Below are 24,034 nucleotides of genomic sequence, written 5' to 3'. Positions count from 1 at the left end.
CTCCCATATATATGTTTTTCTGATTTCGACAAAAATGGTCAAAATACCAACATTTTCCTTGTAGAATCGCCACTGCTTAGTCGAAAAGTTGTCAAAATGACTCTAATTTTCCTAAACTTTTAATACATATATATCGAGCGATAAATCATAAATAAGCTTTTGCGAAGTTTCTTAAAATTGCTTCAGATTTAAATGTTTCCCATATTTTTTACTAACATTGTATTCCACCCTAGTGCATTAGCCGGCTTAAATTTTGAGTCTATAGATTTTGTAGAAGTCTATCAAATTCTTCCAGATCGAGTGATATTTAAATGTATGTATTTGGGACAAACCTTTATATATAGCCCCCCAACACATTTGACGGATGTGATATGGTATCGAACATTTAGATCTACAAAGTGGTGCAGGGTATAATATAGTCGGCCCCGCCCGACTTTAGACTTTCCTTACTGGTTTTTCTCTATACTCTCTCTGTCGCTTTGAATAAAATATCACAACATATGTATGTTTAGTCGAAATTTGTAAATTTATATATGTTTGCATTCACACATATGATTTTTATGAAACATTCATCCCCCAAACATAATATGTTCTAACATATTAACATAGATGTCCCAAACATTTAGTGTTAGTTTAGGAACATTACATGCTTGCACTTAAATATATTGTGTTTTAAAATTGTGCTCGAAACACATTTTGTTTATATCGGAACATATGAAAAACATATTTTTCTAAGAGTGTATGTAATGCGGATCTAAGAATTTTTTATTAATGCGGGTCTAAGAATTTTGTATTAATGCGGGTCTAAGAATTTTGTATTAATGCGGATCTAAGAATTTTGTATTATTATTTTTTTTTTGTATATTAATTTTTTTCATTTATGTCAATTCACGATAAATTTTAGAATATACATTTCAACTGTAATAATATCTGTTTCAGATATGCTTTCTGATTTGTAGATTTGACTTTGTGGCTTATGTATATTTTCCCATAAAATTTAAGTATTGAAACGTGGCACAAGTTATTGGAAAAGTGGCACAAAATCGTAAAAAGTATCACAATTAGTGACACAAAAGTGGCAACAGCCAAAAGTGGCACAGCGGTATCGCTGGTCGTAGATCAATATTAAGGTGATTCATCTTCATCATTTCCATATTTATAGGATATATTGTCCAAATCAGTGATGAACATTGATGGGGTGACAACATGTAGGTCTCACGAAATCATTTCACAATTGTAAAACGATAAATTTGCCAAGTTAATTAGCGATTGGGTCAAACGCGTGTATAGTCTATAAATGCTCCATTTGCACCCTATGCCGTGTAATAAAGTTTTCGTTTTTAAATTTGGACGATTCGTTGCACTTTTTATACCCACCACCATAGAATGGTGATGGGGATATAATAAGTTTGTCATTCCGTGTGTGACACATCGAAATATTGATTTCCGACTATATATATTCTTGATCAGGGAGAAATTTTAAGACGATATAAGCATGTCCGTCTGTCTGTCTGTTGTAATCACGCTACAGCCTTCAATAATGGCGCTATCATCTTGAAATTTGGCACAGATTCGTCTTTTGTTTGCAGGCAGGTCAATTTCGAAGACGGGCTATATCGGTCCAAGTTTTGATATAGTTCCCATATAAACCGATTTCCCGATTTGGGGTCTTGGGCTTATAAAAACCGTAGTTTTTATCCAATTTGCCTGAAATTGAAAATCTAAAGGTACTTGAGGACCATAAAAAGGTGTGCCGAATGTGGTGCCCATCGGTCAATGTTTTGGTATAGCCCCCATATAGACCGATCTCCCGATTTTGCTTCTTGGGCGTCTAGAAACTGTATTTGCTATGCCATAAAGAGGTGTGTCGAAAATGGTCCATATAGACCCATCTCCCGATTTTTATTCTTGGACTTCTATACATTGTATTTATTACCCGATTTGCCTGAAATTGGAATTGGACCCTAAATATGTGTGCCGAAATTAAGGTGTATCGGTCCATTTTTTGGTATAACCCCAATATAGACCTACCTCTCGATTTTACTTCTTGAGCGTCTAGAGACTATATTTTCTAGCCGATCTAGAGGTATTTTAAGATCACAAATAGGTGTGTCGCAAATGGTGCCTATTGGTTCATAGTTTGGTATAGCCCCCATATAGACCGATCTCCCGACTTTATTTCATGGGCTTCTAGAATCCGTAGGTTTTGTCCAATTTGCCGGAAATTAGAAATGTAGACGTATCTTAGGACCATAAAGATGTCGAAAATGGTCCGTATCGGTGCATGTGTTGGTATAGCTCCTATATAGACTGATCTCCCGATTTTACTTCTTGGGCTTGTGGAATTCGTAGTTTTCACCCAATTCGTCTGAAAGTGGAATTCTATAGGTATTTGAGGAAATAGGTCAGCCGAATATGGTGTGTGTCAACCCATGTTTTAGTATAGCCTACACAAAGACCGATCTCCAGATTTAACTCCTTGGGCTTCTAGAAACCTTAGTTTTTATCCGATTTGCTTGAAAATGTAAATATACTGGAATTGTAGACCTTCAAAAATCTGTATCGCATTTATTTTTACCGGTCCATTTGGCAAGGCATCGATATAGACCGATTTAACTTCATGAGGATACACCCAAAGAAAAAATATTTTCCTCCGGAATGAAATTTAAGACAAACGAAATTCCCCTTTCGTATAAAGTATTATCGTTTAGAGCAAACTAATCCGAATTTTTGATAAGCGATTTAACGATTGTCTCTAAAATTTATGTCAAAAGAAAACTTTGCTTGTCATTTAAATAATGGAGGAAAAAAATTACAGATTTAAGATTTCAAATCAAGGCGTTATTTCATCATATACACGATATGTTTATGATTTCTCTAAAACTTCAACAAAATTGGTTTGGTCTGGTCTTCATAGGTAGAATCTTTAAATTTTTTCTGCGGGAAGCGTACTGGTTGAACTGTTTTGCTTGGGAGAATATTTGTCATCAAGCCCCTTGAAATTCTATATATTATCAACTAGCCCGCTACGACGAAGAGTTTTCAAAGTAAACTATTATATTTGATTCATGGTGGTGGGTATTTAAAATTTGGCCTGGCCGAACTTACTGCTGTATATACTTGTTTGTTTTAAATACAGAAATCATAAGAATTTCATGCATACCTGGTATACTATACTGAATCCCAAAATTCCCCCCAAAAATTCCCAATGTTGGCAACACTGAATCAGTGTGAAACCCTAAGACGTTCTAACGATGTCCGCCGGTCTGTCTGTTGGGATCACTTTAGTAAAGCTATCGCCTGGAATTTTGAACAAACTGGTCTCCTGTCTGTCTTCGAATATGGGCTATATCGTTCCATGTTCCGATATAGCATCCAAATAAAACACCTTCTCGATTTGCTTTAAATTGGAAATCAAAAAGTGTTTGACATAGCCCCCATATAGACCGAACTCCCGATTTTACTTATTGAGGTCATGGAATCCGTAATTTTTATCCGATTGGCTTGAAATTGAAAAGCTAGGGACATTTTAAGCCCTTAATGAGAAATCCAATATTTGGTATACACCAGTCCGATAAAACGATCCCAAGATTTGACCCCGGCTCATTTTTAAGAAGAAAATTTCATACGATCCGGTTAAAATTTGATACGTGATGTCATTATATGACCTCTAGCAAACGTGAACAAATTGGCCCATATCGGTTTACAATTATGTATAGCCCCCATATAAACCGTTACCCATATTTGACTTTCAGAGCCTCTTAGAATAGATAAGGATATATGAATTCACTTACAATTCTAGTCCATTAAGATATGAGATATGTATAGAACTTCTGTTAAATGAAAAAGTACTGTTTATGTTTAGGTCAGTTGGAGGGGACCTAGTTAAATACCCAGCAAACAAAGCATCGCCAAAAAAGTAGTGAAAATATTCTTTTTCGATCTGGAAGTGATGCAAAATTGGCGCAGAAGCAATGAATTTAACATGGGTTTGTCATAGGACGGATGTCCACCATTTCAATAGCCCTTGCACAGAATTTTCATCACTTCTTAAGGTGTGATTCGAATTAAGTGTTTTAGATGTGAATTAAAAAATTTTGTAATATTTTGCCCAACAACAATTTTTTGTAATTTTTATGATTTTTAATGCTTTCCAATGCTTATCTGAAACGTTTGACCTCAATTTTTTTCAAAAATTCGCAAATTTTCGAGACTGGATTTATCATTTTTTTGGACAAAATTTTAATAACACTAGTTTACAAAAAAAATGTTTTCATGTACACTTGATGAGAGGCAACTTTTCATATTTATTTTGATCTGCTGAATTCGAAAAAATTAAAAAAAAATGTATGAGGTATCCCGTTATTTTTAGTTTTTCGCTGTTTTTTTCATTAAACAAATTATATCTCGAGTTAGTAATGTCCATAAATTAAACATTGCTCCATAAATTAAACATTTTTTTTTTTTTGAATTCAGCAGATCAAAATACATAAGAAAAGTCGACTCTCACCAAGTGTACATTTTCAGTGTAAACTTGTGCAATTTGTACCATTTTATTAATTCGTAATCTGTTTTAAACCTATTTGAGACAAAAAAAGTTAAAATTACTCATTAAAAAAGCGAGTTATTAAAAAATTGAATTAAAAGAACTTAACGTGTAGTTAAAATAAATACTTTTAAAGTTGTGCCTTTGGAGCAACTTCTAAATTTTTTTGCTGGGTAGTAGAGTATATATTGACACCACCAAGTTGATCGGATAAAATTGCTCTCCCATGAGGATCAACAAATTAGAACTGGGAATCAGTTTGAACGGGGGCTATATACAATTCTTTGAACAAAATCTGATGAAAATTGCGGCTTTAGGAGGCATAAGAAGTCAAATATGGAAATCTGTGTTTATGGGGACTATACCCATTCGTTCATTTGCAAAACCATACGACTTAATCAACAATTACTATTTGCTCCAAATGTCAAACCGATAGCTTGTTTTGTTCGGAAGTTAGCGTGATTGATTTTCGACTCAGAACTTGACCACAATCAAGAATATATAATTTATAAGTTCGGAAATCGATCAAATGGAAATTTATAACAACTACAGAAATATTGCGTGAATAATATAAGAACATGTTGTGTACTATGCAATTACGTCGCACGAGTGCATAAATCAATATGCAAATTTCGAATTTATTAAGTTTCTTTGAAAATACTTAGATCAGGTTTTGCAATCGACACCATTCCATTTCACATACCACCATAGTTCACACTACAAATCCCAATTAGCATAATGGGCCGTCCATTCATAAACACCTTTCACGAGCATAATAATAAGTGTTTGTCTGTCATCCGTCCGTCTATCCGTCAGTTGATTTCCATCATTCATTAAACAAACAAATGAATGAAATAATTTATTCTTGGCGCATATGCATAATGAACGTGCGGGAAAGAATAAAAACAAAATCTAACTACAAAATATTAGACCAAAGTTGTCACATTAAGAAAACAAAAATACAACAACTAACTAAGATGGAATTATGTTCCATACGTTAACCCGTGTGTTGATGGAAGGGTTGATTTTTTTGGTATTGAGGTACTCTAACCGAACTGTTGCTTTCAAAGAGAAAAATCCAATCAACGGAAGGATTAACCCACGATATATAATTCCACCTTTAAGATGGGCACTATGTTCGGCGTTTTTACCAAAATATATATGACAACGATTACATTTTTATCCAATATTTTCAAACCTTCGATTTAAAGCATTTTAAAGCATTGATTGCGTACAATTGCTTCTCTTAAAATTAATTGATTCAAAAAAGAAACCGTGGAAAAGAGCTGCATTTCGGCACGATAACCGAACACAGCACCCAGTAAAATTGCAAAACTCTATGCTTCTCACAACAGAATCGATTGTGTATTTTTATGACATACAAATAAAAATACTAAGCGATGTGGTTTATTTGCAATTCCGCAAATGGAAAATAATCTACAAGGTTAAAGAACTGGGTGGCCAATGGTCATAATGACGTATAGGGTATTGGGCTTATAAATATTAAAGCTTTGGTGACTACCATATCAAACCACTTTCATCCATGCGGAGTCACAAAATCGGCTAATGGCCAAAAACAACATTGCCCAAAATGTTGATATGTTAATTGATTTGTGTAATCGTAAGCAATGAAAATGCGTAGCAACTAAACTACTGTGAGCAATGTTTGCCGGAGGTTTTAGGGATGTCATCGAAGAATTGGGGTGAATAGAAAAAATTTTGATTTGGAAATTATGTACTTTTCATTGATCACGGACGAAACATACTGTTTTTCATATGTTTGGGTCTAAAAATTATATGTTTGGAACTCAAATTGTTTAACACAATATTTTTGAGTGCAAGCATATAATGTCCATAATTTTATGCTATAACATGCTTGGATGCAAACATATATTAATTTAGAAATAGCCTATAAACATATATGTGTTTAGAGAGAGAGCCTTTCAGAGTATGCTTCAAGTAAAATAATGAAAGTAACCAATTGGCGCCTTAAAAATATATACCTATACACAAAAAAAATTGCATTAAAATTTTTTTCTACCAGCGTATGCCTAAGTTGAAACATAATATGTTTGAATAATACAAACAATATTTTGTTTAGACCAATCCTGAAAATATATATGCTTGAAGCAAAATGTGTTTGTGGCATATGTTACAGAAGCGATTTTTTTGAGGGTGTACTCCTGTCTAAAACCGGAATTGAATAAGTAGTATTAGCAGTATTGCTAGTATTGGGGATTTTTTTCCCCAAACCGGGGATGTTTTCCATTAGTTGGGGACGACATTTATGAGTTTGGGGTTTGGTGGGGAATTTTCGAAATAGGTTCTGTATGTAGGTTAGGTTAGGTTATGTGGCAGCCCGATGTATCAGGCTCACTTAGACTATTCAGTCCATTGTGATACCACAGTGGTGAACTTCTCTCTTATCACTGAGAGCTGCCCGATTCCATGTTAAGCTCAATGACAAGGGACCTCCTTTTTATAGCCGAGTCCGAACGGCGTTCCACATTGTGGTGAAACCACTTAGAGAAGCTTTGAAACCCTCAGAAATGTCACCAGCATTACTGAGGAGGGATAATCCACCGCTGAAAAACTTTTTGGTGTTCGGTCGTAGCAGGAATCGAACCCACGACCTTGTGTATGCAAGGCGGGCATGCTAACCATTGCACCACGGTGGCTCCCTTCTGTATGTAAAATAAGGTTTAGAGCTATGTATAAAATAAATATTCGATGACTCTCCATACCCATGATATTTGAACACCCATCTCTTTGTTTTCTGTGTTTGAAATATGCTTCTTGATGTAACTCGTAAACAAAAATTTCACATTTGTTTTCAATTTTTAAATAATTACGGATTTTCTACAGGAGAGCCTATTCCTTTACTTTTTTCCAAAAAAACTTGTAAAAAAAATTTATTGGGGGATTTTTGTGGGTAATTTTAATTTAAATTGGGAATTTTTTAGCCAGGAAACTACTGACAACGCCCGATATTAAGAACATTTAAGAAAAACAATGTAATGCTGGTGCATATTTTAAAGTTTCTCAATGGGGTCTCACACATGCACTGAAAAAATATTGTCTTAAAGCCTAAAATTTCTTGACCAGAAAATACGAATGCGTTTGTTTACTTAGCACAGACGACGCATACTTTGATATACATTTTTCCTTGTTCGAAGTCGATAAACTTTTCATTGAAGTCGGTTTGTCCTTATAATTAAGTCAATTGGCTATAATAATTCTGAAAAATTCTGCAAAATTAATGTAATTGTAATCAAATTTGTTTTCGTTTTGCAAAAATGCGTTCAAAAATAGGAGATGTTTTGGGGGAATAACAATAAATCGAACTCGGATTTTAGGTTAGGTATTGTCGCAACCCGCTTTTTTAGGATAAACCGAAAACCGCAGTTTCAATACAACCTAGTTGCATTTTCAAAATTGAAAATTTTACAATTAGTTTCAAAAGCGACTCAAAATTTTGTTATTGAGTTTTTAGGACTAAATTTGGGGAAAATTCGGAAATGGCCTACACTGAGAAAAGAACTACAAACAACATACTTTGAATAAAACTTTAATAATTGAGCATCAGCAAGATAAATAACACTAGTTTACAAAATACATTTTTTTCATGTAACATACATTTGATGAGATGTAACTTTTCTTATGTATTTTGATATGCTGAATTGGATTTTTTTTAAAAAATTTTATGGAACAGTTTTTGAGATATCCCGTTATTTTTAGGTTTTTCGATCTTTTTTCACTAAACAAATTATATCCCTAGTTAAAAATGTCCGAGTTAAAAATTGAAAGGCATTGAGATGACGAATAATCGTGTATAATTGGATCTGTGATAAGTTAAGTGGTTCAAAATATATGAATGTAAAAAGGGCAAATTAAAAAAAAAGCATGTTTACTGTGGCCCTTTTCCGCCGGAAAAGTACAAAACAATAATTTTTTTTTCTCTTCATGGTCGTATAGATGATACGTAAGTAATAAGACCAACAAGAACAAGAAAATCGATTGAAAAATGACAAAGTTATAAGCAATTGAGTGAAGAAATCCGATGTCAAATCATACAAATATGAGCCACTCACCTACCAAAAATGCCACTCGGCCACACAAAAATACATTTTGAGTTGCTCATATTTGCATGGTTTGACATCGGATTTGTTCACTAAATTGCTTATAACTATGTCACTTTTCGTTCATTTTTCTTCTAGTTGGTTTTAATACTTACGTTAGAGTATCATATATATATGAAGAGAAAGCGGACATATCAATGGTTTGTACTTTTCCGGCGGAAAAGGGTACCCGTAAAACATGATTTTTTTGAAAATTTGCTTTTTGCATCGATATTTTGTTAATCACTTAACCTATCACAGATCCAATTATACAAGATTATTCGTCCTATTCATCTCAATACCTTTCACTCGCTTAGACTATTCAGTCCTTTGTGATACCACATTGGTGAACTTCTCTCTTATCACTGAGTGCTGCCCGATTCCATGTTAAGATCAATGACAAGGGACCTCCTTTTTATAGCCGAGTCCGAACGGCGTTCCACATTGCAGTGAAACCACTTAGAGAAGCTTTGAAACCCTCAGAAATGTCACCAGTATTACTGAGGTGGGATAATCCACCGCAGAAAAACTTTTTGGTGTTCGGTCGAAGCAGGAATCGAACCCACGACCTTGTGTATGCAAGGCGGGCATGCTAACCATTGCACCACGATGGCTCCCGTGGATATTTCTAACTCGAGATATAATTTGTTTAGTAAAAAAGAGCGAAAAAACTAAAAATAACGGGATATCTCAAAAACTGTCCCATAAATAATTTTTTTTAATTTTTTTTTGAATTCAGCAGATCAAAATACATAAGAAAAGCCACCTCTCATCAAATGTACATTTTCAGTGTAAACTATAATCAATCACATATATACACCCTCAAAAAAATCGCTTCCGTAACATATACCCCTAACACATTTTGCTTCAAGCATATATATTTTCAGGATTGGTCCAAACAAAATATTGTTTGTATTGTTCAAACATATTATGTTTCACCTTAGGGCATATACTGGTAGTAAAAAATTTTAATGAAATTTTCTTTGTGTGGATATATTTTTAAGGCGCCAATTGGTTACTTCCATTATTTTACTTGCAGCGTACTCTCTAGGTCTCTCTTTCTAAAGACATAATGTTTATAGGCTATTTCCAAATTAATATATGTTTTCATCTAAGCATATTATATTTACAAACATTTTATATCCCAAACATAATATGTTCTAACATATTAACATATATGTCCCCAACATATTATGTTAAAAAATTTGAGTTCCAAACATATAATTTTTACACCCAAACATATGAAAAACCGTCGATTTCGTCCGTGAATATGTAAGAAATTTGGATATTCTTCAGAACCAGAAAATGTTTAAAATTTTTTCCTAAAAAATCACAAATGAAAGGTGTATTAGAAAATATATTAGTGAAGATATTACAGATGAGACAGGTCAAAAATTTTTAATTTTGAAATAACAAAAAACCGTGGAAATTTTACGTAATTTTTTGCTTTCAAGTTAATAAATAATATTTGCATGGATGGAGATAAATTCAAATTTGCTGCTGTTATTCAAATTGAATAACTTTTGTTTCGTATCAAATGTCATGAATATATGATAAGAATTGCAGCCTCTTGTTATAACCAAGAAGGCTGTATCGACCCAGGACGTGGTTCCGGGCAATGGGTATATAATGTGTACAAATATATCTTAGAAGGTTCATGTCCCCAAAGATCATAGATAAAATTATCTCCAAATAAGATGAGAATTTACGCCACGAATTGTATATAACTCCCTCTGCACCCTCAAAAAAATCGGTTCTGTAACATATACCCCAAACACATTCTGATTCAAGCATATATATTTTCAGGATTGGTCCAAACAAAATATTGTTTGTATTGTTCAAACATATTATGTTTCACCATAGGCATATACTGGTAGAAAAAAAATGTATGAAAGTTTTTGTGTGTATATATATTTTTAAGGCGCCTATTGGTAACATAACTTCCATTATTTTACTTGCAGCATACTCTCTAGGTCTTTCTTTCTAAACACATATATGTTTATAGGCTATTTCTGAATTAATATATGTTTGCATCCAAAAATATTATATTTACAACAATTTTATGTCCCAAACATTATATGTTCTAACATAGTAACATATATGTCCCTAACATGTTATGCTAGTTAATGAGCAATATATGTTTGCATTTAAAAATATTATGTTAAAAAATTTGAGTTCCAAACATACAATGTTTAAACCCAAAAATATGAAAACCAGTATTTTTCGTCCGTGTGGCTTCTGGCTTAAAAAACACAGTTTGAGAGTATAAGTACAGGAGTCTTAGAGTGGGTACATAAACTTTTCGAATTTCGAGAGTTAAGCCCAACAACTCTGACATACAACGCTAACTTGATTATTTGATTTTCTGAATACTTACCGGATTGAAGAAAGCCACCAAGAGAAGAAGAACTGGTATATCTGTAGAAATTTGCGCCATGGTCGAAACAGACGTCTCAGTGGTGAACACGGTGGAGAGCAAAAAGGCGTGCTTTTTGTTTGTTTGTTTTTTTTCTCAAATGTTGTAATTACGAGTCGGTAATATTTTGATACCGAATTAGCTCTTTATGATGCAGGTGGGGCGGAAGACTATGGCGTTATCAACTATAATCCCAATGTTTGTATTGGCAATTATGCAAATTATGTTCGATCTCTGGCCTAATATATGGGCAGAGGTGTCTGGAGTGTTTGCAAATGCAAGGTCGTTAAATGCTGAATTATGCGTTTCTCTTGTCGGAATTCCTTGGGTAATTCTAGTTGAATTCGTTTATTTTGTTATTTTTAAATCACATTTTAATTTTACCGTTACTATTGCGTTCACCCAAAAAACAAAACAAGCTCTTCACTTTTGGTCTTGGTAGACAGACTCGCTCAAACACACACACTAGCACGTACATACACTTTAATGAGGTTAACAAACAAATTTTGTAATAATTTTTCTTTTTAAAAAATTTCCCTCTCGTTCGATTTGTGCAGCCACAGCAGCTGGCTTTTGTTGTCAGTGGTCGATGGGACAGAAAACCCGCTTTCCAGTTTGACAATTACGCTATAATGACGTTTTGTTGTTTATTTAGCCATGGATGTTTCTACGTATTCTTCTTCTTTTTGTTAATCGTCGTTCCATCTGTAAACTGCCAAAAATAACAATAAAAATAAAACAACAAATCGACGAAAACACCGCTGCAATGACAAGCACCAATAACAACAACTATAATGTTGGATTATAACAACAAAAACAACATCACTAATCAACGATTACAACAGAGACATTAAATTGCTGCAAATGCCGCCGTTGAGTGACCGACTATACAAAAAAAATAATCAATATACCGGGGCAGCAACAACAATAACAACCAATAATCAGGTTTGCATTTTATGTGGAGCCAGTTAACCGCGATTTAAGCCAAACGCAATCGAAAAAAAAAATCAAATTAAAAACAAACAAAAATATTATGCGATAATAAAATAACACTGGCGTTGTTTTTCTTGTACGCAAGAAGAAAACACATTAATTTTTGTTTCATTTCAATTTTTAAATAATTGTTTTTCAATTCAATTTTAACTACCAATATCGTTGATATATTTTTCTTTTTTGTTTCTTTTATCACTATAATTGACCACTATAGCCCGTTACTCATAGCGCAACTGACAGTTCGAACAACAAAAAGCCCTTGTTGACCCGTGAGCTACTCGTGCCGAATGAAACACTCTTGATTTTATTTAAAATGATTTTTGCTTTCTTTACGTTAGTCTTTCATCAATTTATTTGAGTGTATTAGTGAGAGTTTGTTTATTTTGATATTTCTCATTTCAGTTCAAGTTTTTCTTGCTGCAATTTCAAAGTTTATTCTCCGTATTTTCACTCACTTGCCATTTCTCTTCGCTGTGGGCTTTTGTCAAGTCAAGCTTTATATACAAGCTTTGCTCAATACAGTGTTGTCAATATGTTTTTCTTTTTGCTCTCTAAATCAAACAAGGTGGGTATTATTGGTGGGCAGATCGGTACGTTTAAAAAATTCGTATATACTGCCGAATCTTATGTACCCATCGCCATGGATTGCATACAAACTTCTACTAAAGACATACATCCAGAATCGATTGGCAAGGTATCTTACAAATTTTTGCCATCTACATGCTGGAAGCTCCGGAAATCAAATCTGGTAATCGGTTCATATGGGGGCTATATATAATTATGGACCGATATGGACTAATTTTTACTTAGTTATTATAGAACATAGACAAACATCACACACAAAATTTTTTTTTCTGATTCAATCACGAAATTAACTGATCCAATTAATTATACCCTAAACCACATAGTTGTCAGGCTATAATAAGTTTGATCAGCCAAAAAATGTGCCTACCAGAAATATAGATTTTAGACCCCATAAAATATATACCGATCGACTCAGAATCACCTCCTGAGTCGATCTAGCGCTTGGTGTCGGATCAAATTTAGATATAGCTCACATATGTATGTATCGCCCGATTTCGACAAATGGAGTCACGTTGCGCTTTTTTTCGAACCGATCGTCATCAAATTTTGCACATAGTAAACTTTTTCATCACCCCTTAAGTCTGCAAAATTTCATCGAAATCGGTTCATATTTAGATATAGCTCCCATAGATATGTATCGTCCGATTTTCCCAAATTTGGCCATAAAAACCTTATTTATTAAGCAATCTTACTCAAACTTGGCCTACTCTAATCATTTATGGTACTGACAATATGTGCCAAAAATAATCGAAATCGGTTCAGATTTAGATATAGCTCCTATATATATGTATCGCCCGATTTTGCAAATTTGGCCCTAAAACCCTTATTTACCAACCGATAGTACTCAAAGTTGGCTAAATATAATATTCTATATCTCTAACTGTATGTGTGCAATTTCATCGAAATCGGATCAGATTTAGATATAGCTCCCATATATATGTATCGCCCGATTTGGTCAAATTTGGCCGTAAATCCCTTATTTATCAACCGATCGTACTCAAAGTTGGCTAAATGTAATCTTCCCCCCGCCCACTTTCTACTTTACTCACTTGTTATAAAGGGTGATTCTTTTGAGGTTAGGATTTTCATGCATTAGTATTTGACAGATCACGTGGGATTTCAGACATGGTGTCAAAGAGAAAGATGCTCAGTATGCTTTGACATTTCATCATGAATAGACTTACTAACGAGCCACAACGTCGAATTTTCAGTGAATGGGCCCTAGAAAAGTTGGCAGAAAATCCGCTTTTTTATCGACAAATTTTGTTCAGCGATGAGGCTCATTTCTGGTTGAATGGCTACGTAAATAAGCAAAATTGCCGCATTTGGAGTGAAGAGCAACCAGAAGCCGTTCAAGAACTGCCCATGCATCCCGAAAAATGCACTGTTTGGTGTGGTTTGTACGCTGGTGGAATCATTGGACCGTATTTTTTCAAAGATGCTGTTGGACGCAACGTTACGGTGAATGGCGATCGCTATCGTTCGATGCTAACAAACTTTTTGTTGCCAAAAATGGAAGAACTGAACTTGGTTGACATGTGGTTTCAACAAGATGGCGCTACATGCCACACAGCTCGCGATTCTATGGCCATTTTGAGGGAAAACTTCGGAGAACAATTCATCTCAAGAAATGGACCGGTAAGTTGGCCACCAAGATCATGCGATTTGACGCCTTTAGACTATTTTTTGTGGGGCTACGTCAAGTCTAAAGTCTACAGAAATAAGCCAGCAACTATTCCAGCTTTGGAAGACAACATTTCCGAAGAAATTCGGGCTATTCCGGCCGAAATGCTCGAAAAAGTTGCCCAAAATTGGACTTTCCGAATGGACCACCTAAGACGCAGCCGCGGTCAACATTTAAATGAAATTATCTTCAAAAAGTAAATGTCATGGACCAATCTAACGTTTCAAATAAAGAACCGATGAGATTTTGCAAATTTTATGCGTTTTTTTTTTTTAAAAAGTTATCAAGCTCTTAACAAATCACCCTTTACCATCCATCATAGGATGGGGGTATATTAACTTTGTCATTCCGTTTGTAACACATCGAAATATTGCTCTAAGACCCCATATAGTATATATATTCTGGGTCGTGGTGAAATTCTGAGTCGATCGAAGCATGTCCGTCCGTCCGTCCGTCCGTCCGTCCGTCTGTTGAAATCACGCTAACTTCCGAACGAAACAAGCTATCGACTTGAAACTTGGCACAAGTAGTTGCTATCGATGTTGGTCAGACGGTATTGAAAATGGGCCATATCGGTCCACTTTTACGTAAAGCCCCCATATAAAGGGACCATCAGATTTGGCTTGTGGAGCCTCTAACAGAAGCATATTTCATCCGATCCGGCTGAAATTTGGTACATGGTGTTGGTATATGGTCTCTAACAACCATGCAAAAATTGGTCCACATCGGTCCATAATTATATATAGCCCCCATATAAACCGATCCCCAGATTTGGCTTGCGGAGCCTAAAAGAGAAGCAAATTTCATCCGATCCGGCTGAAATGTGGTACATGGTGTTGGTATGTAGTCTCTAACGACCATTCAAAAATTGGTCCACATCGGTCCATAATTATAAAGGGTGATTTGTTAAGAGCTTGATAACTTTTTTTTAAAAAAAAACGCATAAAATTTGCAAAATCTCATCGGTTCTTTACTTGAAACGTTAGATTGGTCCATGACATTTACTTTTTGAAGATAATTTCATTTAAATGTTGACCGCGGCTGCGTCTTAGGTGGTCCATTCGGAAAGTCCAATTTTGGGCAACTTTTTCGAGCATTTCGGCCGGAATAGCCCGAATTTCTTCGGAAATGTTGTCTTCCAAAGCTGGAGTAGTTGCTGGCTTATTTCTGTAGACTTTAGACTTGACGTAGCCCCACAAAAAATAGTCTAAAGGCGTCAAATCGCATGATCTTGGTGGCCAACTTACCGGTCCATTTCTTGAGATGAATTGTTCTCCGAAGTTTTCCCTCAAAATGGCCATAGAATCGCGAGCTGTGTGGCATGTAGCGCCATCTTGTTGAAACCACATGTCAACCAAGTTCAGTTCTTCCATTTTTGGCAACAAAAAGTTTGTTAGCATCGAACGATAGCGATCGCCATTCACCGTAACGTTGCGTCCAACAGCATCTTTGAAAAAATACGGTCCAATGATTCCACCAGCGTACAAACCACACCAAACAGTGCATTTTTCGGGATGCATGGGCAGTTCTTGAACGGCTTCTGGTTGCTCTTCACTCCAAATGCGGCAATTTTGCTTATTTACGTAGCCATTCAACCAGAAATGAGCCTCATCGCTGAACAAAATTTGTCGATAAAAAAGCGGATTTTCTGCCACTGATTTTGGTAATAAAATTCAATGATTTGCAAGCGTTGCTCGTTAGTAAGTCTATTCATGATGAAATGTCAAAGCATACTGAGCATCTTTCTCTTTGACACCATGTCTGAAATCCCACGTGATCTGTCAAATACTAATGCATGAAAATCCTAACCTCAAAAGAATCACCCTTTATATAGCCCCCATATAAACCGATCCCCAGATTTGGCTTGCGGAGCCTCAAAGGGAAGAAAATTTCATCCGATCCGGCTGAAATTTGGTACATGATGTTCGTATATGGTCTCTAACAACCATGCAAAAATTGGTCCATATCGGTCCTTAATTATATATAGCCCCCATATAAACCGATCCCCAGATTTGGCTTGCGGAGCCTCAAAGGGAAGAAAATTTCATCCGATCCGGCTGAAATTTGGTACATGATTTTCATATATGGTCTCTAACAATCATGCAAAAATAGGTCCTCATCGGTCCATAATTATATATAGCCCCCCATATAAACCGATCCCCAGATTTGGCTTGCGGAGCCTCAAAGAGAAGTAAATTGCATCCGATCCGGCTGAAATTTGGTACATGGTATTGGTATATGGTCTCTAACAACCGTGCAAAAATTGGACCACATCGGTCCATAATTATATATAGCGCCCATATAAACCGATCCCCAGATTTGGGTTGCGGAGCCTCAAAGAGAAGAATTTGGTACATGATATTGGTATATGGTCTCTAACAACCATGGAAAAATTGGTCCACATCGGTTCATAATTATATATAGCCCCCATATAAACCGATCCCCAGATTTGGCTTGCGAAGTCTCCAAGAGAAGCAAATTTCATCCAATCCGGTTGTAATTTGGAACATGGTGTTAGTATATTATCTATAACAACCGTGCCAGAATTGGTCCATATCGGTCCATAATTATATATAGCCCCCATATAAAACGTTCTCCAGATTTGACCTCCGGAGCCTCTTGGAGGAGCAAAATTCATCCGATCCGGTACAAATTAGGAAGGTGGCGTTAGTATATGGTCGCTAAGAACCATACCAAAATTGGTCCAATCACACAAAAATTGGTCCATATCGGTTCATAATCATGGTTGCCACTAGAGCCAAAAATAATCTACCAAAATTTTATTTCTATAGAAAATTTTGTCAAAATTTTATTTCTATAGAAAATTTGGTTCAAATTTTATTCGGTTCATAATCATGGTTGCCACTCGAGCCAAAAATAATCTACCAAGATTTTATTTCTATAGAAAATTTTGTCAAAAGTTTATTTCTATAGAAAATTTTGTTAAAATTTTATTTCTGTAGAAATTTTTGTCAAAATTTTCTTTCTATAGAAAATTTTGTCAAAATTTTTATTTCTATAGAAAATTTTGTGAAAATTTTATTTCTATAGAAAATTTTGTTAAAATTTTATTTCTGTAGAAAATTTTGTCGAAATTTATGTCTACTTTGTCAAACTGAATTATATACGTATTGGATCGATCTTTTTTGATTTAATATATACCACGTATGGACTTACATACAACTTAGAAGATGGTGTTAGGAGGTTTTAAGATACCTTGCCATCGGCAAGCGTTACCGCAACTTAAGTAATTCGATTGTGGATGGCAGTGTTTAGAAGAAATTTCTACGTAATCCATGATGGAGGGTACATATGCTTCGGCCTGGCCGAACTTACGGCCGTATATACTTGTTTTTTAATTGAAATGTCTTCAATCACGAAAATGATAGTATCAATCACAGTTTTAATTGGACATTAAAAAAATACTTGATTAAAAAATTAATTGATTTCATTTGCAAATTTCGATTAATATTTTAATTAGTTCAATTAAAAATTTCATTGATTTTGATTGCAAAACTCAATAACTTTTTTCATTAAAAAAGTAACTATTTTTAATTACTTTCTTTACTGACTTAGTATTTCTAGTTTGATTAAACAATTTATTGTTTGAAGTAAATTTTTAGTTAAATATTAAAAAATTTTCCATCACTTTTTTAATTGACTTAGTTTGATAAAAAAGTTAATTATATCAATTAATTTTTTATTTAAAACTTTCAATCATTGACTAACTTAATTTTTCCTTGTGGATTAACAAGTTACTTGTATCAATTAATTTATTAATTGAAAAAAATTTCTACTTCAATCAACTTTTTAATTGGAAATATTTTGGTGATATTGTTTCCTGTGCACATACCAAATTTCAACCGGATCATATGAAATTTCCTCCTCCAAGAGGCTCCGCTAGCCAAATTTGCGTATCAGTTTATATGCGGGCTATATATAATTATGGATCGATATGGACCAATTTTGGCATGGTTGTTAGAGACCATGAACTAGCACCACGTTTCAAATTTGCACCTCCAGGAAAAAAAAAATATTTTTTAGTATCGTTTATATTCCACCTGCACCAAACAATTTGTAATTCTAGTATGAACAATCTTGTTTGGGAGTATATATGTCATTCGAATTCGAAGCATTGCACCCCAGGATTTTTTGGGGATCCCAAAGGATTTTCTGGAGCTTTTTAAATATTTTGAGTAATTACAATCTACAGCACCAAAAAATAATAATAAATCAAATTTGTAATGATAAATCAATAAATCAAAATTTGTGAAAATCGGGAAATATATTTATGTGAGAGTTACATCTTGACTAAAAGTAGGACATGTTTTTAACACTTTATTTTAAAGATGTTTTTTACTTACATAGCATAAATTCTAACGGAAGTCGAGTTTGAATTTGGAAAATAAATTGTCGTTAACCCGTTTTAATGGACTTTGATGGCATGTGAAAAAAAAACTGAAAAAACGGAAAATTAAAATTTGCTTCCTAGAAGCAAGTACACAAAACCCAAATTTAAAAGAGAATTGTGTCTTAAAAGTAACCTTACTTGTATTCTCCACTTCTTTGGCTCGGAATCAATACTAAAATTGTTAAAGTAAAGACAAAATCTTTGGAACCGGGCATGTTTTTTTTTCAGTGCAGGGACAGACGGACAAACCCCAAGAGATAGATCGACTCAGGTGGTTCTGATTTTCTACATTTATTTACATATCGTGCACTTTGTCTGAGCCCCTCTTGAGCCCTTCCAGCCAGAAGTAATACCATATAGAACATTCATCGTTGCATTTTTTATATGGCACGAATTCCATTTCACACGAACTCATTATTCAAAAGCGGTCCTGATCCTTTATTTTGAAATTTTGATGTAATTATTTATTTTCCTTTTTAACATTGAATTGTGCTTGGGATTATTTTTGCGATTCCAAAAATGCCGGGATTTAAAATAAAACATTCTGTGACTCAGGATTAATTTCGTTCCGAAAATGCCTCTGATTTCGGCATATCCGGAATGACATCCCTATTTCGGAGAATACGTTGCAAAACACAAACATTTTATATATTCACATATAAAATTCATAATGTTTCGGCAGTATGCAAAAATATATGTGCTTCCTGCAAAAATATGTATATAGGGACATATGTACGAGTAATGCGAGTTTTTTTGAAGCTGTAGTATACCATACGATTCCATAAGATTTCGTCAGCTTAACAATGGCATAAATTAAAAAAATCGTAATAAATAATATGTTGTTAGGTATAGCTAGGAAATGACGAAGCAGAGAATCGAGTATATGCATAAGCGTAGGAAGACCTCTGGGGAGGGGGCTTGGACCCCCCCCCCCCCCCCCCCCGAGAAAAATCTCAAGAAGTAAAATCGGGAGATCGGGCTATATGGGGGCTACAGAAAACCATAGATCAATACACACCATATTCGGCACACCTGTTTGTGGTCCTAACACACCTTTAGATTTCGAATTTCAAGTAAATCGAATAGAAAATAAGGTTTCTAGAAGCCCAAGACCCCATATCTTCAGATCGGTTTATATGGGGGCTATACCAAAACATGGATCGATACACCTCATTTTCGGCACACTTATTTACGGTCCTAAAATACCTCTAGATTTCCAATTTCAGGAAATGGGGGCGGTTTATATGGGGGGGGGCTATACGAAAACATGGACCGATATAGCCCATCTTCGAACTAGGCCTGCTTGGAGACAAAAAACGCGTTTGTGCAAAAATTAAGGAAGATAGTTTTTTTATTGAAGGCTGTAGCGTGATTACAACAGACATCCAGACCGACAGACGGACATCGTTATATAGTCTTAGAATTTCTCCCTGATCAAGAATATAAACATATTGTGCCTCTTCACCATTCTATGGTGGTGGGTATAAAAAAATAGTAATTGATATTAAAACTATTCTTTCATAAATTAATATCTTAATAATGCTGCAAAAAAGCATCGTCAAAAAAGAAGTGAAAATGTTCTTTTTGGGTCCAGAAGTGGTGCAAAATTGGCGGAGAAACGATGAATGTAATATGAACTTGCCATAGGACGAATGTCTACCGTTTCAACAGCCGTTGCAATGAATTTGCATCACCTTCTAAGGTATGATCCGAATTCAGTGTTTTCGATGTGAATTAAAAAATTTTGATTTTTATATTCTTTGTATGATTTTTTAATACATCCTAACGCTTGTTTGAAACGTTTTCCCACCAATATTTTCAAAAATTCTTGATTTTTCTATAATGGATTTATCATTTTTGTGGCAAAATTTGAATAATGCGTATCATTTTATTTATTCTTACTCTTTTTTAAACTATTTGAAAAAAAAATATTTACACATTAAAATATGAAAAATGAAGTAAAAAAACATCCTGTATAGTTAAAATAATTAACTTCTTTGACATTTTTGGAAGTGCTTTTAAAGTTGCGCCTTTAGAACAACTCCCAATTTTCTTGCTGAGAAAAGTGTAGAACTACTTTTAGTTGTTTTATTATAAATTAATTGTCGAGTTATTTTCAAGTCTATTTTTTATTAATTTTTATGAAATAAAATATTAATATATATAATATAAGTTCAATCTATAAATTTATAGCGAGGGAGCTATAGCCCCCCCCCCCCCTATAGGAAAATTGTCTAGCTACGCTAATGAGTATATGGGAATTGATGAAACGAGTTTAACAACTTCAGCAACGGTTAAATCTTTGAAATATTTAAATTTCATTTATTTACTGAACTCTCCTGTTTAGAAATTAATCATTTAATTACTTAGAATGAATTATAAATTAACTATAAATGTTGCCAAAGCCTCATCTCTAAATCTTTCTACATTCCACAACATAAGCTTTTGGTCAAATGAATTAAAATAATTATCGTTTTCACGAACGAACTCAATGTATTAAATCATATTGGTTAGGTAAATCTAAAATCACTTGCACATCGTCAGGTAATACTACGTTCCCACCAGACACGAAATCTCCTCCTCCTTTACGAGGATTTCGTGTCTAGTGCGAACGTACACTGAAAAAATATTGTCGTGATGTCAAAGAGTTCCTGTCTTTAAAATACGAATGCTTGTCCAAGAGTCGATAAACTTTTCAATAAAGTCGTATTGTCCTTATGAGTAAGTGATTTGACTTAAAAATGGGTTTTTGTTGTAAGGTCAACTTGATTTTAATAATTCAGAAAAATTCTTTAAAATTAATGAAATTGTCTTTAAATTTGTTGTCTTTTTGCATCTTGACTACAAAGCAAAAAATCGTTAAAAAATAAGACATGTTTTTAACACTTTATTTTAAAGACGTTTTTTACTTGAAACATAGCATAAATTCTACCGGAAGTCGAGTCTGAATTTGGAAAATAAAGTTGTCTTTAACCCGTTTTTAAAGGACTTTCATGGCATATGAAGAAAAAAAGCTGAAAAAACGAAAAATTAAAATTTGCTTCCTAGAAGCAAGTACACAAAACCCAAATTTAAAAGAGAATTGTGTCTTAAAAGTATGCTTACTTGTATTCTCCGCTTCTTTGGCTCGGAATCGATACTAAAATTGTTAAAGTAAAGACAAAATCTTTGGAACCGGGCATGCTTTTTTTTCAGTGTAGTATAAGAAGCGCCTTCAATAAATCTTTACTCTTTTGCAACTTGAACTTTTGCCTATTGTTTATTGCTACCACTTTTCTGATGAGGGATTATGTTCAGTGTTGCCAACCAAAAACAAAATTTATAGCAGAATGTTAAATTTATTAAAATATATTCAGAACAGTATACACAGCAGTAAGTTCGGCCAGGCCGAATCTTAAATACCCACCACCATGAATCAAATATACCAGTTACCTTTGAAAACTCTTCGTCATAGCGTGTTACTTCATAATACGAGTATATAGCGGTTATTTATTTGAAATGTAAAATCTATAGATTTGGAAATTTTACTCTTAGTTTCGAGCAACTTTAATGATCAGTGCGCCTTCTATCGGTCTATATGGAGGCCATACCAAATAGAGCGTTAAAAACTAAATTCGTTACAATTTCAGGCAAATCGGATAAAAACTACGGTTCATATAAGCCCAAGGAGTTAAATCAGGAAATCAGTCTATATGCCAAAAATATACACCTATTTATGGTCCTCAAAAATCTCTAGATTTCAAATTTCAAGCAAATTGAATAAGCAAATTGAAGAAGCTCAAAAAGTAAAATCAGGAGATCGGGCTATATGGGGGCTATAGCAAATCATGGACCGATACAGCTCATTTTCAACACACATATTTGTGGTCCTAAAATAACTATAGATTTAAAATTTCAGGATAATCGGATTGAAAATACGGTTTCTAGAAGCCCAAGAAATAAAATTGGAAGATCGGTCTATATGGGGGCTATACCAAAACATGGACCGATAGTCACCATTTTCTGCACACTTATTTATGGTCCTAAAATACCTTTAGATTTCCAATTTCAGGTAAATTGGATAGAAAATACCGTCTCTAGAAGCCCAAGACCCCAAATCGGGGGTCAGTTTATATGAGGGCTATACCGATATAGCCCATCTTCGAACTGCTTGGAGACAAAAAAAACGAGATTGTGTAAAATTAAACAAGATAGCTTTATTATTGAAGGCTGTAGCGTGATTACAACAGACAGACGGACATCGTTATATCGCCTTAGTATTTCTCCCTGATCAAGAATATATATACTTTATATAGTCGGACATTGATATTTCGACGTGTTACAAACGGAATGACAAACTTAACATATATCAAACTAGTGAGTAAGGTAGAAATTCGGGCGGAGCAGATTCTATCATACCTGAAATTATTGGCCGCAACAAACTCTCACTGTATATAAATTAATGAATTACTGCACAGTCAGCAAAAAAAAAACGTTGTGAACCAATCAATTTGAAATACATTTTGACACGATATGAAAAATATGAAGTAAATATATACGTATTATGCCTTAAATTAAAGTTTAAGGTCCGAGCTGCGAAATAAGAATAAGATTAATTCAGATGTATTTCTTTTTAGGGAAATAGGGAACAAAAACCAAAAAAGTTAATTTCGCTTAGCCAAAAAAAAACGTGAAAATAAATACAAATTATTGGTTTAAATACTAAATATTAACATTTTTTAATATTTTGTATGGCAGCCTTTAGTGTTTTTTACAGCCTGAATGCTCTCTGGTATTAAGTGGATTAGGGTTTTCCCCAAATCTACGGGAATTGAGCTCCATATATCCATTAGTTTGAGATAGAGAGAGAGAGAGAAAAACGTCCGTATGGATATAGAGAAGGAAAAATGTTTCAAGGACAAAATGTTATTTTCTTTACTTTAAGGAAATATTGCCTTTCTTCAAACACTTATGGGAGGAGTGCAAATTTCACAGATCCATGTCCTAAATGTAATGAAAACAAGTAAGGAAAGTCTAAAGTCGGGCGGGGCCGACTATATTAAACCCTGCACCACTTTGTAGATCTAAATTTTCGATACCATATCACATCCGTCAAATGTGTTGGGGGCTATATATAAAGGTTTGTCCCAAATACATACATATTTAAATATCACTCGATATGGACAGAATTTGATAGACTTCTACAAAATCTATAAGTCGGCTAATGCACTAGGGTGGAACACAATGTTAGTAAACAAATATGGGAGACATTTAAATCTGAAGCAATTTTACGGAAACTTCG

General features: G+C 34.3%; 1 protein-coding gene across 6 annotated transcripts in view; it reads right to left on the bottom strand.

The window, feature by feature from the left end:
• The window catches only part of spz (Spaetzle domain-containing protein), an 89,491-nt gene extending 77,032 nt beyond the window's left edge, over nt 1-12,459 (bottom strand). Inside the window, exons 1-2 of one of the 6 annotated variants that reach the window (XM_075291549.1) lie at nt 12,228-12,459; nt 11,042-11,792 (exon numbers count right to left, since the gene is read on the bottom strand). In XM_075291549.1, the coding sequence (XP_075147664.1) occupies nt 11,042-11,101 (60 nt within the window). In that variant the 5' untranslated portion in view covers nt 11,102-11,792; nt 12,228-12,459. Of the gene's footprint in view, nt 1-11,041; nt 11,842-11,991; nt 12,205-12,227 lie in introns of those variants that run through there. The other 5 variants (XM_075291545.1, XM_075291544.1, XM_075291546.1 and 2 more) reach the window with 5 other exon arrangements.
• Nucleotides 12,460-24,034: the final 11,575 nt, after the last annotated feature.

This window comes from Haematobia irritans, chromosome 1 (genome assembly GCF_050003625.1).
Source record: "Haematobia irritans isolate KBUSLIRL chromosome 1, ASM5000362v1, whole genome shotgun sequence".
Taxonomy (NCBI): domain Eukaryota; kingdom Metazoa; phylum Arthropoda; class Insecta; order Diptera; family Muscidae; genus Haematobia; species Haematobia irritans.
The sequence above is the reverse complement of the archived record's forward strand: the minus strand, read 5'-3'. Positions and strand labels throughout refer to the sequence as shown.